The 17,405-nt window shown below is 35.7% G+C and overlaps 1 protein-coding gene across 5 annotated transcripts in view; it reads left to right on the forward strand.

Annotated features, from left to right (window-relative positions):
* The window catches only part of ZNF292 (zinc finger protein 292), a 97,423-nt gene that overhangs the window by 44,236 nt on the left and 35,782 nt on the right, over positions 1 to 17,405 (forward strand). Inside the window, exons 3-5 of one of the 5 annotated variants that reach the window (XM_025925723.2) lie at positions 7,130 to 7,284; positions 7,470 to 7,548; positions 9,765 to 9,900. In XM_025925723.2, the coding sequence (XP_025781508.1) occupies positions 7,130 to 7,284; positions 7,470 to 7,548; positions 9,765 to 9,900 (370 nt within the window). Of the gene's footprint in view, positions 1 to 7,129; positions 7,285 to 7,469; positions 7,549 to 9,764; positions 9,901 to 14,078; positions 14,185 to 17,405 lie in introns of those variants that run through there. The other 4 variants (XM_086707366.1, XM_086707367.1, XM_086707369.1 and 1 more) reach the window with 4 other exon arrangements.

Raw genomic sequence — 17,405 nt, forward strand, 5'->3', positions numbered from 1 at the left:
CGTGAGTGTGCACATGAACAGGGGAGGGCCAGACAGAAAGGGAGACAGAATCCCCAGCAGGCTCCGCGCTGTCAGCATAGAGCACAGCAGGCTCCACACGACTAGCTCAGAGCCTGTCGCAGGGCTCGAACTCACAGACCTTGAGATCATGACCTGAACTAAAATCAAGAGTCAGATGCTCAACCAACTGAGCCACCCAGGCGCCCCTCACTTATTCCTGAGGGCATGTGGACAGAAAAAACCAATAGTGAAACAACCAAAGTGTGAGACTGGCCCCTCCCTTACTTTCCTAATAGAACCCTGATTTTATTCATAGTTTCCTTCCTCCACGTGGCTTTGTGTGAGAGTCAAGCCCTATCTCCAGCATTAGAGAGTGAGTTCTGATTGGTTTAAAACTCAACCATAGGGTTCCATTGTGGCTGGGGGATTTTCTACATGGGTGTGTGATGCCATTGTGGCCATTGAGACCTGAGGAGAAATCTGATGGGAATTGGGTTTGGGTTTGGGTTTTTTTGGGAACGGTTTCCTTGTTCCTAAATGAGATATACATGAAGAGATGATCTCATCTTTCTGGTAACTGCTGAGTCTGGATAAGAAACCTGTTTCACTCTCTTAAGGACTGGAGATTGAGGGTGGGTACCACCTGAGGATGGTAGAGTGAAGGCATATGTGCGTTCTTGAAGGCATTGTGTTTTATTTTTATTGTTTGTTTGTATTTTATTTTTCTTTCAAGTTTTTATTTAAATTCCAGTTAGTTAGCATACAGTGTCATATTCATCTCAGGTGTAGGCTTTAGTGATTCATTACTTACATGTGACACTCAGTGCTTGTCATACATAGTCTTGAAGACATTGTTGAGCTACTATGCTGACCAGTCCAGGAACTTCCTCTTAATTTCTTGTTATGTGAGAAGCCTTTCTTAGTGTATGCTGCTTTGAGTTGAATTTCCTTACTTCCAACTAAAATAAGCTTAATTCGGGGTGCCTGGGTGGCTCAGTCAGTTAAGCGTCTGACTTTGGCTCAGGTCATGATCTCATGGTCCATGAATTTTAGCCCCGCATCAGGCTCTGTGCTAACAGCTCAGAGCCTGGAGCCTGCTTCAGATTCTGTGTTTCCCTCTCTCTCCGCCCCTCCCCCACTCATGTTCTGTCTCTGTCTCAAAAATAAAATAAACATTAAAAAATGAAATAAAATAAGCTTAATTGATAAAGAAGTTACTTAATCCTAGTATGGCTGGCAAATTGGATAAGTAGTATTTCCTCTCATTGTTATGAGGCATAATTGAAGCAATACAGGTAAAAGGTACTTGTAATTATAAAGTAACACCACAGATTTATAGTTCTCTTAACATTACCACAAACCATATTTGTTTGTAGCAGACAGAATGTTTCACAGAGAGTAAGGGTGCCTGGCTTTGCTAATTACCAGTTCTATTCATAGTGTGCAGGTCACTGGACCCTTTAATTACTACTCTGTAAAACAGAATTAAGTGATCTTTAAAGTCTTTTCTGATTCTCTGAAAAGAATATGAGTCTGATCAGTCTGAGATTCCCACCTAAAAACCCTTGTATAAAGTAGATATAAATAAGTAACTCTTTTTTAATTGAAGAAATATAATTTAATAACCAGTTATGTTGGGGATTTTTTCAGTTTCACAGTGGTTCTGCTGATCTTAGTGCCCTGAGAAACAAGGGAACCTCTACTATTAATATACTTCTTTTTTTTTTTTTTTTTTAATTTTTTTTTTCAACGTTTATTTATTTTTGGGACAGAGAGAGACAGAGCATGAACGGGGGAAGGGCAGAGAGAGAGGGAGACACAGAATCGGAAACAGGCTCCAGGCTCTGAGCCATCAGCCCAGAGCCCGACGCGGGGCTCTAACTCACGGACCGCGAGATCGTGACCTGGCTGAAGTCGGACGCTTAACCGACTGCGCCACCCAGGCGCCCCTATACTTCTATGAATACCAACACTCAAAGCCTTATACACATAGATATTTGCTTTTTTTTTTTACATATTTGCTTTTTAACCAACTTTTTAACTTATGCTCATATGTAATCCTTATGAGCAAGCATGTCATCACTTTTTTCATAACATCTCAGTATGTTGTCATCTTTCTACCCTCTCCCTACTTAAGTTTTTCCCACACTATTAAATAAATAGCCACCTAAATGGTCTCCTTTTCACCAGAGTCTGCTTCCTCTCCCTCTTTTCTCATCTGTAAAATGAGGTAAAAAAAAAAAAAAAAAAAAAAAAGATGGTTTTTAAGGTACTTTCTGGATCTAACATTCTGTAATTTGTCAGTTATATTTCTCATCAGTTCAGTCAGACTCTGTTAAACCCAAAAGAACTCATCTTTGGTTACATATTAGAATTAAGCTTAAAAAACTTCTTTCATCTGAGGACAGGAGAACGGAATTCATATACCCTTTGCAGAGCTAGACATATTCAGAACTTTAGGTCTTGGGGAAAATATAGATACAAGCATACCTCAAAGATATTGGAGGTTCAATTCCAGACCACTACAATAAAGCAAATATCAGTAAAGTGAGTTCAATAAATTTTTTGGTTTTGGGGAGCCTCAGTAAAGTGAGTTCAATAAATTTTTTGGTTTTGGGGAGCCTGGGTGGCTCAGTTAGTTAAGCGTCTGACTTCGGCTTAGGTCATGATCCCACGGTTTGTGGGTTTGAGCCCCGCGTCAGGTTCTGTGCTGACAGCTCAGAGCCTGGAGCCTGCTTCGGATTCTGTCTCTCCTTCTCTCTGCCCCTGTTCTGCTAATGCTCTGTGTCTTTCTGTCTCTCAGAAATAAATGTTAAAAAAAAATTTTTTTTAAATAATTTCTTTGGTTTCCCAGTGCTTATAAAATTATACTATACTGCAGTCTATTTAGTGTGCAGTAGTATTAGGTCTAAAAAATATGTACTTAGTTTAAAAAATTGCTAGAACATGCTAACCATCATCTGAGCTTTTAGTGAGTCATATTTGCAAGTGGAGAGTTTTGCTTTGATGGTAGCTGCTGACTGATCAGAATAATAGTTGCTAAAGTTTGGGGTGGCAGTGACATTTTCTTAAAATAAGAATGTTTATTTATTTTGAGAGAGAGAGCAAGTATACGTACATGCAGGTGGGGTAGGAACGAGAGGGTGGGGGTGGAGAATCCCAAGCAGGCTCTGTGCTGCCAGCATGGAGCCTGACTCAGCGGGGCTCCATCTCACAGACTATGAGATCATGACCTGAGCCTAAATCAGGAGTTGGACACTTAACCAACTGAGCCATCCAGGTGCCCCGAAACTCCTTTTAATGTTGATATTTTGATATCTTTTCATGAATCACAAATGTCCTTAATGGCATCTTGAATGGTTAATCCTTTCCAGAATGTTTTCAATTTATGTTGCTCAGATCCATCAGAAGAATCACTATTTAGGGCAGTTAGTTCTAGCCTTATGAAATGTATTTCTTAAATAATTAAAAGTTGAAGTAACTCTTTGATTCATGGGCTGCAGAACAGATGTTGTGTTAGGTATGAAAACAACATGAATCATGTACATCTCTGACATAGCTCTTGGGTGACCAGGTGCATTGTCAGTGAGTGATAAGATTTTGAAAGGAATCTTTTTCTCAACAGTGGGCTTAAAATATTCAGTAAACCATGTTGTAAACAGATATGTTATCCCTTAAGCTTTGTTCCATTTGTAGAGCTCAAGCAGTGTAGTTTTAGCATAATTCTTAAGGGCCCTAGAATCTTCAGCATGGGCTTCAGCTTAGTCACCAGCTGTATTAGGCCCTGACAAGAGAGTTGGCCTATCCCTTGAAGCTTTGAAACCAGGCATTGACTTCTCCCTTCTAGCTAAGAAAGCTTACATGGCATCTTCTTGAAATAGAAGGCTGTTTTGTCTACACTGAAAATCTGTTGTTTACTGTGGCCACTTTCATTAATGATCTTAACTAGATCTTCTGGATAACTTGCTGTAGCTTCTCTATCAGCACTTGTTGCTTCACCTTACACTTTTATGTTACAGAGATGGCTTCTTTTCTTTAAACCTTTTCTTGAACCAACCTCTGCTGGCTTCAAACATTTCTTCTGCAGTTTACCCACCTCTCTGTCATGGATTGAGGAGAGTCCTTTGGTTTAGGGAATGTTGTGGCTGGTGACCTCCTATTCAGACCACTAAAACTTTCTGCATTATCAGTAATAAGACTGTTTCACTTTATTAGCATCCATGTATTCATGGAAGTAGCACTTTTCATTTCCTTCAAGAACTTTAACTTTGCATTCATAATTTGGCTGTTTGGCACAGGAGGCCTAGCTTTAAGCTTGTCTTGGCTGTCGACATGCCTTCCTTATTAAGCTTAGTCATTTCTAGCTTTTGATGTAAAGAGAGAGACATGTGACTCTTCTTTCTCTTGAATACTTAGACGCCACAGCGGGGTTAATTGCCCTAATTTCAATATTGTTATGTTTCTGAGAATAGGGAGGCCCAAGGAGAAGGAGAGAGATGGTTGGTGGAGCAGTCAGAACACATGAAGCGTTTATAGATTAAGTTCACTGTCCTATGAATACAGTTTGTGGTGCCCTAACAATTCCAGTAGTGACATCAAAGATCACTGAGCACCGTAACAAACAAAATAATAATGATGAAAAATTTTGAAGTATTGCAAGAATTACCAAAATGTGACAAAGACACAAAGTAAGTAAATACTATTGGAAAAATTGTGCTGATAGACTTGCTCAATGCAAAGTTGCCAAAACCTTCAATTTGTAAAAAAATAAAAAAACAAAAGAAACCCAAAAAACAATACCTTTGAACCATAATAAAGTGAAGTGCGGTAAAATGAGGTATGCCTGGATATGTATATATATGTAGAAATATATCACCTTCTTCAGGGGTTTTTTTGGGGAGGTTAGGAGATAATTTTAAAAAGGAAGCTTACAATTTCAGAACTATTGGGAAATTGGTATGATATATTTTCTCTTCTAGCAAAAGCTATTATTATTATGGAAATTGATTCATTATTGCAAGAGGCCTAAGTGTTCAATCTAATCTATGTTAGATTAGGAACATTTGCCAGGCATGAAATTCCCTAGACATCCAAACATGTTTTTCCAGAAAAAGGAAAATGATACTTAATAACTTTTTGTAGAAAAACAAGTGCTAGCTGAAGTAAGAATTGTATGCATCCTTGGTGTTACTTCTGAAATTCTTGAACATGTGAGTAAGGTCATCCTCTGTCACATCATCATAAAATGTCCAAGGAAAACATTAAAACCAACCTTGCCAACATTTGCATGTGTGAAACACAGAATATTATACTCCATTTCATTCCTAGAAATAGACAGATAATCACAGAAGAACCTCTAAATGCACACCTTTCCATTCAGTTGGTAGCTTTTGTTTAGATTTTTAAAAGTTTTGTTGCAGGAATTTTTTTTTTTTACTGCTAACATGAAATACATGGTTTTTCCCAATACTATTTCTCTAACTCTCCAAAACCAAATAGGTGTTCTACAATTAAAGCCTGACACTAACTACCTGAATTTAGCATCAGATTCCATAGGTTAAAGGATTCAGTCCCCTAAGATTGTCCTCACTTCCGATATCAGTGGCCAAGTGAGTGCTTGGGTCTCCAGGTTATCTGCACTTCTGTCCAACTTGGAGAGGGTCAGAGTCTGTGGATATATGTATGACTGCTCATAAAGTGAGTTGTTGCTGCATTGCTCTTAAATTTACCAGATTACCCTTTCTTGTCCTTTCTTCCTTCCTTATCCTCTCTGATCACTTAACTACTATTAGAAGTAGTAGAGAAGACAAGGCAGTGTTTTGAGTGTTTAATGGTAGAATGTAATTTCTTCCTTCCTCCTTCCTAACTTCCTTCCTACCTTCTTACCTATCTACATATTGTTTTTACTTTTTTTTTTTTTTTTTTTTTTTTTTTAACATTTATTCATCTTTGAGAGGCAGAGAGAGACAGAGCATGAGCAGGGAAGGGGCAGAGAGAGGGAGACACAGAATCGGAAGCAGGCTCCAGGCTCCGAGCTGTCAGCACAGAGCCCACCGTGGGGCTTGACCTCATGAACTGCGAGATCATCACCTTGAACGAAGTCAGATGCTCAACCAACTGAGCCACCCAGGCGCCCCTACATATTTTTTTAAAAACTGCTTCTGTAGGCCAAAAAATATAAGCCCTCATGGAGTTTTCATTCAAGATACCCTCTTTTCTAGGAAAGGACACTGAATTTACACATGTGATGAGACGAGTCTTAAATCTTGAAGTGTGAAGAGGACCAATTATGGCAGTTTTCTATATTATAAAAACAATTAGAGTCCTTTATTTAGCATACTTATAGGACCTTTTAGACAATACTTTTTAGTAACCCACGATTTTAATAGTTGTAGAATCTTAAATGTGGGTGTCTGCTTAAATGCTGCTGCCAGTTTATTCCATCTCTTCTTTCTATAGAATAAACAGGGTTTTTTCCTTTTAGTAATTCTGATATGGTGCATTTGAAATATTTACTTCATTAAGGGATGAGGAGTAGTTTCTATTTAAAAAAAATAAGCACTTTATTATACAAGTTATTTGACTTTATATTTGTTGAAGTTCTTTAGATGATTTTTTTTAAATGATAAAACTTGTCATAAAAAATAGCAATATGTTGTACCGTTATTTTTTGTTAACTGAAAAGTTAATTTCTTCTGACCATATATGCAATTTATTTATTTTAGGTGTTCAATTTTATGCTCCCTATATGAAAAATAGAAGTGTAAATATTTGAAATTCTTTACTACATGCCTCCTGGTCAAGCTGGTCTAGGTATCTTGTTTTTAAAACAACTTTTAAATCTTAGAAGTTTGGGGGTGAAAGGTGACATTTTGACTAAGGAAGTCATCCTTCATGAAATGGTGCTGTTGTTGGATGAATTAACACTAATCTTTTCTCCTCTAGAGAGCTGCTAGAAATAAGACTATGGCTTTATTACTTTTAATAATTTAATTGGTATAAGCTACTTTTTGTTTTCATAGATAAAGCATGTTATTTTTCAGAATTTCTCAGGGAGGAGAGAAAAACTGATTACCCAGTATGTATTTTGATTTACGTTGAATATTTTTTATTATTCATTCCAAAACAGACACTCCTTGAATATGCAGAGAAATGGAAAACTTCAGAAGATCCTTTACCTTTATTGGAGGTATACACAGTGGCTATCCAAAGTTATGTTAAAGCCCGACCTTATCTTACCTCTGAATGTGAAAATGTAGCATTGGTTCTGGAACGCTTGGCATTGTGAGTAGACCTTTGAGTAAATAAAAAATCAGATACAGCTCTTTTGTTTTAATTCTGTATTTCAGTCTTTTATGATAGTTTAAATAGAACAGTTTTGGGGTACCTACTGATACTAGAATTATTTGTTTTATTTTACTTTGAATCTTAATAATTATTTCTATCGTTACCAATTTTTTGTTTTTTAGAAGCTGTGTTGAACTTTTATTGTGCCTACCTGTCGAGTTATCAGATAAACAGTGGGAACAGTTTCAGACACTGGTGCAGGTGAGAATATCTACCTATTAGATTTCATATAGGCATATCTTATGTCTGTTTTCTTTACTCTATATAAATTTTTTGGTTACACTTTAAAACATCTAACTAATAACAAGCATTAATTGCAGCTCTTGTTAACGCTAATGTCATGCATATAGTAGATGTTCAATAAATGTGTGCTAAATGGATATATACATTTAGATAGATTGGTTGAATATTGCACTGTTCTTTAAGATCAGTTTAGGACTTTGCCAGACCAGTAAGGGAAAACAAAAGAAAATGCCCTAATTTGTATTTAGAAACAGTTTAATTGCTGAACATCTGCAATATTTTTATAAGAATTTAATATATAATCCTTTGTGGGGGTAGGTATATTTTTCCCATTTTAAAGGTGAGGAAACTGAGGCTCATACTTTAAAATATTTATTTGCCCAAATTTGTACAGTTGATTTTACAGAGTAGTCATTTGAATCAAGGTTCTTTATTCCAGAGTTCATGCTTTTCTCCTATAACTGAAAACACATGCTTTGTCTTTTTTATTTAGTGCTATTATTCTGCCTTACGTAGTACTACACAATTTAGTACTTAGTTGTCTTGGAATATTTTCAAGAATGTTAAATTTTGTTTCAAGCACTAGATTGTGCTGGATATACTATAGCTTCAAGTACGTTTTGATTAATTGATTAAAAAATGTTTCTGCTAGCTAGTTTCACAAAGTATACTTGTCTCTTTCTCTAACCAGAGTTCTTAAAATATGTTTTGGCTTGATGTTTTTCTGTAGGAGATACATTAAAGAGAATTTTATTCTCAAATTTTAGAAGCATGTGAAATAAACTGTATTTAGGTAGAGAAATCAGCTTTCCTATTTCAATATTAACCATTAAAATCTTCATCAGTTGCAAAATTCTTGAAGGTAGGATTCATATCTTAATATTATAGGATTTCACATAGTATTTTACACATAATACTTAATTGTTTGTGGCAATGAAGGTGTCTTGTCTTGTTTGTCACGTTGCAAATAACTTTTTGATCATGTAGTTTCTACTTCAGCATATCAGTACCTCATGTCTTAGGTTATTTCCCCAGCAAGTATTTATTTTTAGGTAAATAATTATTGTAGAACTTTTCATTGTTTGGCACTCTATCCCTGAATTAAGTTGTTTATATGCAAATATAATACTGAATTTCTCATTATTTTGTTTGTTGACATAAGATAAACTTTTAAACTTTCCTTTTTGAAACAGAAGCACTAGTTGATATTTTCCATATGGGTTAATGAGAAGGAAATAACTCTTTAAATCCTTATACGGTAGCTTTCAGCAATTACTTAAAGAAAATTTCTTCAAGCCCTGGAACTTGTTGCAGTGGGAAGATTCTATGGTTCTGAGGAATAGACTTTTTGTATAAACATAGTATGTAGCTTTAAGAGTTTCCATAACACTTTGCTCTTATTTCGGAGCTTCCTTGGGGTTATTTTATACCTGCTTAACAGCATTTGTTTCATTTAGCCTGTGCTTCCCCTTTCTTTACCCCAGTAGAGGATAAGCCCCATAAATGCAAGACCAGTTGCTCTCTTCCCTAGTCCTTTGCCCATAGACATTCCCAATAAACAGTTTCTGAATTGGGTAAAAACTATTGGTCCTTTTGTGTTTCGAAGAATACACTAAATGCATGAACACTTGGAAACAACTAGTAAGCAAGTTTTAGTGTCGTAGCTTTAAATAGAATATTGCCAAGGCTATGTAATAAATAAATGAAAAATCATGCATTTAGTTGTTTTCAAAAGTCCCTTTTATTGGGATATGTGTATGTTGTCACTTAGGCCTTGATGCAGATCTGTCACTTATTAATGGTAGTTTTTTGGGAAAAGTTTTGTTTTTATTTTTTTTTTACTAACACAGGATATAAAATGTGTAAGGTCTTTTATGCTATGGATATTCTGATAGCTTCCTTGAGAAATAACTTTGCTCTTGATTTAGATTTTGGAGGAAAAATAAGTTTGACTTATTTCTAGAAATACATTGTATTTATTAAAATTTATAATTGATACAATTCTTGAGATTCATCTTGAAAAAATCAGAAGTAAAGGAATTCAGCACTTTGTAATGTGATGTGAAAATTTTAAGATAAAAGTCTTTTCAAAAGTTAGTATTATATTTAGAGCCTGATAAGCTTGCTTTTAAAAATCTGTTGTAATTCTTTGGATGTTTATTTAATATTTATAGGTAGCTCATGAAAAGCTGATGGAGAATGGCAGCTGTGAATTGCATTTTTTAGCTACTCTAGCTCAAGAGACTGGGGTGTGGAAAAACCCGGTACTGTGCACTATTCTTTCCCAGGAACCATTGGATAAGGATAAAGGTAAATTTTCTAGAGAGAGAGAAAATAAAAATCACTAGACTAGAAAAAAAATGAGTACTTAAAAAATTGTTTTGATAAGTATAATTCATCTCAAGATTTCCTAGAGAAGGACCATTTAATTAAATTTTACCTGAGGTGCTTCAGGCCCTTCACCTTTATTTGGGGGAAGATGTATTTATAGGATATTACACAATCTTAGAGTAACAGAAAAACTAAAAATTTTCCCAGCATCTTTTCAGTAGAGGAATTCACTCTGCAACATCCTGACAGGTGGCAGTCTAGCTTATATTTGATAACTTACTTGACAGATGGAGAAGCAGAAGTAGGGTAGTTAAATGATTTTCCTCAAAACAGAGACAGAAATTGATGCTAGAACTCTCAAGTCTTTGCCTTTAAGATTAGTACTCTTTCTCAGCTTGTTGCTCCATCTTATTTTATTCTGTTTTGTTGTTATTGGATGAGCTTGGGCAGTAAAGATTCCAGTTAAACTGGCAGATATCCTGTTGAAGTAGGTGGCTAAATCACTAATAATATGTATAACACTTAATGTTCAAAAGAGTTCAAAAATTGTATACACCATGAAGAAGACCACAGTTACAGTCTTTGGTACTTTTCTTGAAATTGTTTAGGAAAGTACCCAGATTTCATCCAGACCTTTCCCAGGGTATTTAACTGAAGAAGTAAATAAACTACTTCTGTTGTTTATTGCTGCTTTGCTTGTTGATTGATGGCGAACCCTAGGTATTTTGCTATGTAATAGCAAATTGTGAAGGCCCTGAGAAAGTGTTGTTAGGGCCATTGCTTGTGAATTCTTCTGGTATTTTGATATTTACCAAACAGTCTTCCCAGCCAGTCTCCAAACTTCTCTTCAAGCTGGTTTTTTTCTACCTGGCTCCCCTCTTAACCATTTCTCCATGCTTTTCTGATAGTTCTAGCAATGTTATCTGTTTCTTAATTTTCATAAGCCAGATGATTTTTAGTACTGCCTTCCATCATGGATACCTACAGATTAGCCACAGTGTTCTCAAGACCTTGGAGAAATGGGGAGTGGACTCTCATTACTTAAATTAATAATAACATTTAAAAGTTGAGAATCTTAGATTTTTTTGCCTTTGGCATATTAGTTTTATCCTAGTATACTAACACCACTGTGATTTTGTTCTTATAATCAAATTATACTTTCTGATCTATCCAGCTTTTGGAAATATTGGATGTAATATATTAATAATAATATCAAATTGCATTGTATAGTTCCTAACGGTTTGAAATGTGCTTTTAGAAGTACTGGTTTCATTTAACCCTCACAATGATCCTGTGAAAAAGGCAGGATCTTTATTGTCCCTATTTTACAGATGAGAAATGGAGGCTCAGGAAGATTGGTTGTCTTTTCTATATCACATTGCCAGTGATGTGAGGCAGAGCCAGGAATTGAAGTCAGGACTTCTCTCCTTTTTATATCATGCCTGTTGGCACCTAGCCTAAAACCTGTAAATAAAATTGCACCTAGTTTAAATTAAAGAATTAACTCCTCTTCTCTGTTGTTAGTTTCTGAATAGCATTTTTGCCAAACTTACACATTACGCTAAACAGGAAAATGGAATCTTTACCTTAGCAGAGATTTAAGATTTATTTTAAAAGAGCATGTGCTTAGTTTCCTTACTTGCTTAAACGTGCTTAACATTGTTTCTATTAACAAAGTCTCTGCCCATTTCTGTGCTGCTCTATTTCTTGTTCTTTGCCTGACATAGCTACTAGAGTAATTTGTGGACTATTTAGCCAAGAGGAGTTTCTTACAGTACAGTGGGTTATAGGTAGCCAGACTTTAATACAACTCAGATGTGAAATGACAGAGATTTTGCATCCATAGTCTTCACTTGGTCCTCTTTTACTTAGAATGTCTCTTTGATGGGAGTTATTTTATGGCTAATCACACACATAAACTAGAAGTGTATGTTTATTACCTGCTTTGGAAAACTTGAAGGAATTAACATTTTACACAAAAATACGAATTGATTTACATTTTCAAACTTGATGGTTGAAAAGGATGGGGAGCTTTTAGTTTTACCTCTCTAGCCCCTTAGTTTAACTTAATCTAGCCTACAGCAAGTGTGAAGTGAAGAGCTAGAGCTGAGAGAATGAGTACACCTCAGTAGGCTGTGCTCATTAGTTTATAGTAAAGCCTCTAGAGTTTTCATGCATTTGAACAGTAATCTACTTAATTCTGAATTTTTTTTTTAATTGACTAAGTTTGGACCCACTACAACCCAGCTAAACCAAGAAATGCTCTTTGATTTGGGGGATTGAGCGTGGGTGGAACTCAAAATTTTAAATGCTGGTTTCACTTTAAGGTTTTAGCATCCTAGGATAAAGTAACTGTAATAACTAAATTAACATATTCAGGTAGATGGCCTTTGAATATCACAGGAACTTGAAGCTTACATGTTACTTGAGTCTGTCTTTGGTCATAATCTCAAGATTGAAAAGACTGAATGTTTTTGTTTTTTTTTTTTTAAAGCCCACTTTTAACTCCCGTTTAAAACATCACTGATAATAAATTGGCCTTTGCTTGAACACTTCTAGAGAATGGTTTGCTAGGTAGTTCAGTCCATTCTTAACCTATGATTAGAAAATCTTCACTGTGAAAATTGTGAAAACTACATTCTTAGAATTCCATCTTTTGGATCTAGTGCTACCCCTAAAGCCATGCCAAAGTATAAATCCCTCTTTCATGCCATAGCAATTGAGATTTTTAAAGATGTTAAATCTACATTCATGATTCCTGGTTTTTGTTTTGTTTTTAATGTTTATTTTTGAGACAGAGAGAGAAAGAGTGCGAGCAGGAGAGGGGCAGAGAGAGAGGGAGACACAGAATCCGAAGCAGGCTCCAGACTCCGAGCTGTCAGCACAGAGCCCGACGCAGGGCTCGAACTCACAAACTGCAAAATCATGACTTGAGCTGAAGTCACACTTAACTGACTGAGCTACCCAGGCGTTCCCATGATTCCTGTTTTTCAGTGCATTTTGTTGTTCTCTTTAATGTATAATTCTTAGAACTTCATGTGTACCCTAAATATGATCTGGCCAGCTTTGAAGTCATTGGTGCTCTCATATTTTTCATCCTAACATTTTATACGTGTTAGTGTGACTTGAGATGACATTAACCGTTTTGGGTAGGCATATCATACAACTTGATGACATTACTAAAATCACACAAAATTTTTAAAAAACAAATGCTACCCTTAAATTATCAACTACATTTTTTAAGTTTATTTATTTATTTTGAGAGAGAGAGAGAGAGAGAGAGAGGGCATGAGCAGGGGAGGGGCAGAGAGAGAGGGAGAGAGAGAATCCCATGCAGGCTCTGTGCTGTCAATACAGAGCCCGACAGCTCAGAGTCCAGTGTGGGGCTTAAACTCCAGAATTGTGAGATCATGACCTGAGCCAAAATCAAGAGTTGGACACTCAACTGACTGAGCCACCCAAGCACCCCTCAACTACATTTTTATACTTTGTCTTTTGGCACACAAGGCATTGCCTTTTTTTCCCCGTTCTGCTTAATTTCACTGTTAGATTTATTCTGTCTCAGCAACTTGTCAATATTCTTTTAAGTCTTGATTTTGTTATTCAAGGTTTTTGTCCTTACCAGTTTCCTCTTATTAACATATATTCTGTTGACATCCATGTCCTTGATGATAACCATAAAATGGTCGTGTCCATAAACCTAGCCCCTGAGATATTTCTAGAAATCTTCCTTCTTGCTTTTAGTCCTTTAATCAGTATTGTTTGATTATGGTTGTTTGATCAAATATTCCTATTTTTCTTTTTGTCTGCTCCATGGTTCTCCTTTTTTGTATATAAGGATTGGGTGAAAGACCATAACAAGTACTTGGCTAGAGTTCTTTTAAGTAGTGTTGTTTAATACTGAGGTTACTATGACCTAATTTATTATTTTTAAAAATGAACTTCTTATTTTTAGAATAGTTTTAGAATTGTGAAAAGTCCCCATATACCCCACAGCCAATTTTCCTTACTCTTCATATCTTAAATTAGTATGCTACATTTGTCACAATTAATAAACCAATATTTATACTTTGTTATTAACTTCCATACTTTATTCAGATTTCCTTAGTTTTTACCTAATGTCCTTTTTCTGTTCCAGGATCCCATCCAGGATACCACATTACATTTAGTCGTCATGTCTTCTTAGGCTCCTCTTGGCTGTGACAATTTTTCAGACTTTCCTTGTTTTTGATGACCTTGACAGTTTTGAGGAATACTGGTCAGGTATTTTGTAGAATGTCCCTTAACTGGGAGTTATCTGATGTTGCTCTCATGATTAGAACTGGGCTTATGGATTTGGGGAGGAAGATCACAGAGGTAAAATGTCATTGTTATCACATCATATCAAGGGTACATACTCTCCGCATGACTTCTCATTGTTGATATTAACATTACTTGATTACCTGGATGAGGTAATGTGTTTATCAAGTTTCTCCACTTCAAAGTTATTCTTTTCCTCCCTTTCCATACAGTACTCTTTGGAAGGAAGTTACTACATACAGACCATACTTCTTAGGTGGAAATTTAAGCTCCACTTTCTTGAGGGGGCAGTATCTATACAGATTATTTGGAATTCTACACAGATTTGTCTTTTAACCCTTTTATTCAGTCATTTATTCATATCAGTATGGACTAATGGATATTCATTGTCTACTTTGGTGATAATCCAATACTACTTTATTTTAGTTGCTCAAATTGTCCCAGCTTTGGCCGTTGGGAACTCTTTGATTTAACTTCTGCGTCCCTTTTACATACCCCCTTCATTGTGGGTTATGTTTTTCATTTGAGTACTTCCTTGCTTTCTGACACTGTAAGGTACTCCAGCTTATTTTGCATATTTTCTACCCCAGTCCTAGAATCAGCTATTTTTCCAAAGAGCCCTTGTTCTTTTTCTTAGAGACTAGTATTAGAAACTAAGATCTGATAACTGGGTGTGTTCATTGCTGTGGAGGTGTCATTGCTTCTAGGACCTTTCAACAGACAAAGCAAGAAAATATATGTAGGTATGCTAAGCCGTGTATATACACATCTGTAAATATTTCTATATGTAACCAGCTGTATGTGTATTAAACTAAATATGAGTGTGTTCATGCTGATGTATTTCACTCAAATCCATACCACAAGGATCATTCTAGCCTTCTCTTGCTTATCTATAACCTCTCACATAAACAGAATGTCATATAATTGGAGTCATGCAATAATGTAGCCTTTTCAGACTGACCTCCTACACCATTGGCCATCTGTGTACTTAATTAATCAGTCTTAGTGTACATGTTTTCTACCTCTGTGGAAAACGGCTTTATTGATTAGAGTACAATGCTTGTGTACAGTATCTTGCCATTTTTCTGATAGGCTCCGCTCATCCAAAGTTAGATGAGTATTTCCCCACCTCTTCCAGTAAAGTTCTTTCGTAACACTTGTAGTACAGTTAGATTTTTTTTTTTTTTTTTTTTTTTTTTTTTTTGCCGTATTCTGCATTTCATCCTGGGTGTCCCCAACCTCCTAAATAATTTTTTAATTTGCATGTCTTAAGATTCCTTCTTTGTTCTGTAAAGTTCTATAGGCTTTGACAAATGCATGGTGGCCATGTATCCACCATTATGGTATCATACAGAATAGTTTCACTGCTGTGAAAATATCTACTATCTTCACCCATTTAACCCTCTCCTGAACACCTGACAACTACTGATTATTTACCATCTCTATAGTTTTGCCTTTTCGAGATTTTCATAATTATAGGCTTTTGGTCTAGCTTCTTTTACTTGGCAGTATGCATTTAACATTCATATATGTCTCTGATACCTTAACAGCTCATTCTGTTTTATTGCTGAATATTTTTTATTGCTTATTAAAGACCTCTATGTTTTTAATACCTTAACAGCTCATTGCTGTTTTATTGCTGATTAGCAATAAAAAAGATTCTTCATCCCGTTTCTTTATCCATTCACCTGTTAAAAGATATCTTGTTTGCTACAAGTTGCTGTTTATGAGCAAAGCTACTATAAACATTTGCATGCAAGTTTCTGTGTGGACACAAGTTTCACATCAGTTGGGTAAATACTAGGAGTAAGATTGCTAAATCTTATGGTAAGACTATGTTTTGCTTTGTAAGAATCTGCCAGACTTTTTCTAAAGTGACTATACCATTTTGTATTCTCACCAGCAATGAATGAGAATTCTTATTGCTCTAGACCCCCACTGGCAATTGGTATTACCTATTTGGGGGAATTTAGCATTCTAATAGGTGTATAGTAATACCACATTTTTGTTTCAGTTAACAATTTCTGTAATGACATAAGATCCTGAAGATCTTTTCATATGCATGCTTGCCATCTGTATATCTTCTTTGATGAGGCATCCCTTTAGAATTCTTGCCTGTTTTTTAATCAGATCATTTGTTTTCTTATTGTTAAGTTTTAACAGTTCTTTGTATATTTTGGATACAAGTCCTTTATAAGTTTTGCAAATATGTTCTTTCAGTCTGTGGCTTATCCTTTTCCTTAACAGTGCAGAAATTTTAAATTTTAAGGAAGTCCAACTTAGGAATTTTTTCTATTGTGGATCATGCTTTTGGTGTTTTATCTAAAAACTCATTACCACTGTGTTAACTATACTGAAATAAAATAAAATAGAATAAAAGTACATGCATACATAAATACATACATCCTCACTACCAAACCTAGAGTTCTATAGATTTTTTTTCTCATAGAAGTTTTGCATTTTATATTTGGGTCTCTGATACATTTGGGGACATTTTGGGATAATTTGACAGGTATAACCTAATTTGTGTTCAGTGAATCTGTCTTGTCACTTAACACTCACATACCTTCTTCTGAACAATCACAAGCCATGTTTTTAATATAATTAATTTTGAGACTCTTATTTAGGATTATTTCTATTGCTCAGCCCCATTTTGAAAATTACATTTTCCTATCTATCCTTTTAAATCTAAAGTTTATTATTATCAGAACCACCATAAGAAAAGAGGAAGTCTCCCTTTTCTCTGTCATTATAAATAATACATAGTCAAACCCAAGCAGCAGACTTTTCTCGAGAAGGTACCCACCTTTGCCAGTTTGATTGTTCTCAACATTTTTGGTGAGCTAGGGGCCATCTTGGGTTCTAGCTTTAATAACAATTCACATAGATTAGTACCAGGTCTATAACACTCAGGGTGTGTGTATCCTTGGTCCTGAGCCTGCTTCCCCTTCTTTTGTATATGTCATCATTTTACAATCTAGACTCTGAGAGAGCTCCCTATTACAGTCACACTGAATCCCTTCAGCCTTTCCCCTTATTCTGATATATTGGGATAATTTGCAGTTGCACAGATTAAATTTTTATCATCTTTCCAGTCCTTTCTTGAATTTGAAGCCCAGCAGTGTCTTTCCCCCCAGAACCAATTCTTTTTCAAAGGAAATTTCTAAAGCTTAAGCTTTACCACA

Source organism: Puma concolor, chromosome B2, assembly GCF_028749965.1.
Source record: "Puma concolor isolate L17-30 chromosome B2, mPumCon1.1.hap2, whole genome shotgun sequence".
Classification (NCBI taxonomy): domain Eukaryota; kingdom Metazoa; phylum Chordata; class Mammalia; order Carnivora; family Felidae; genus Puma; species Puma concolor.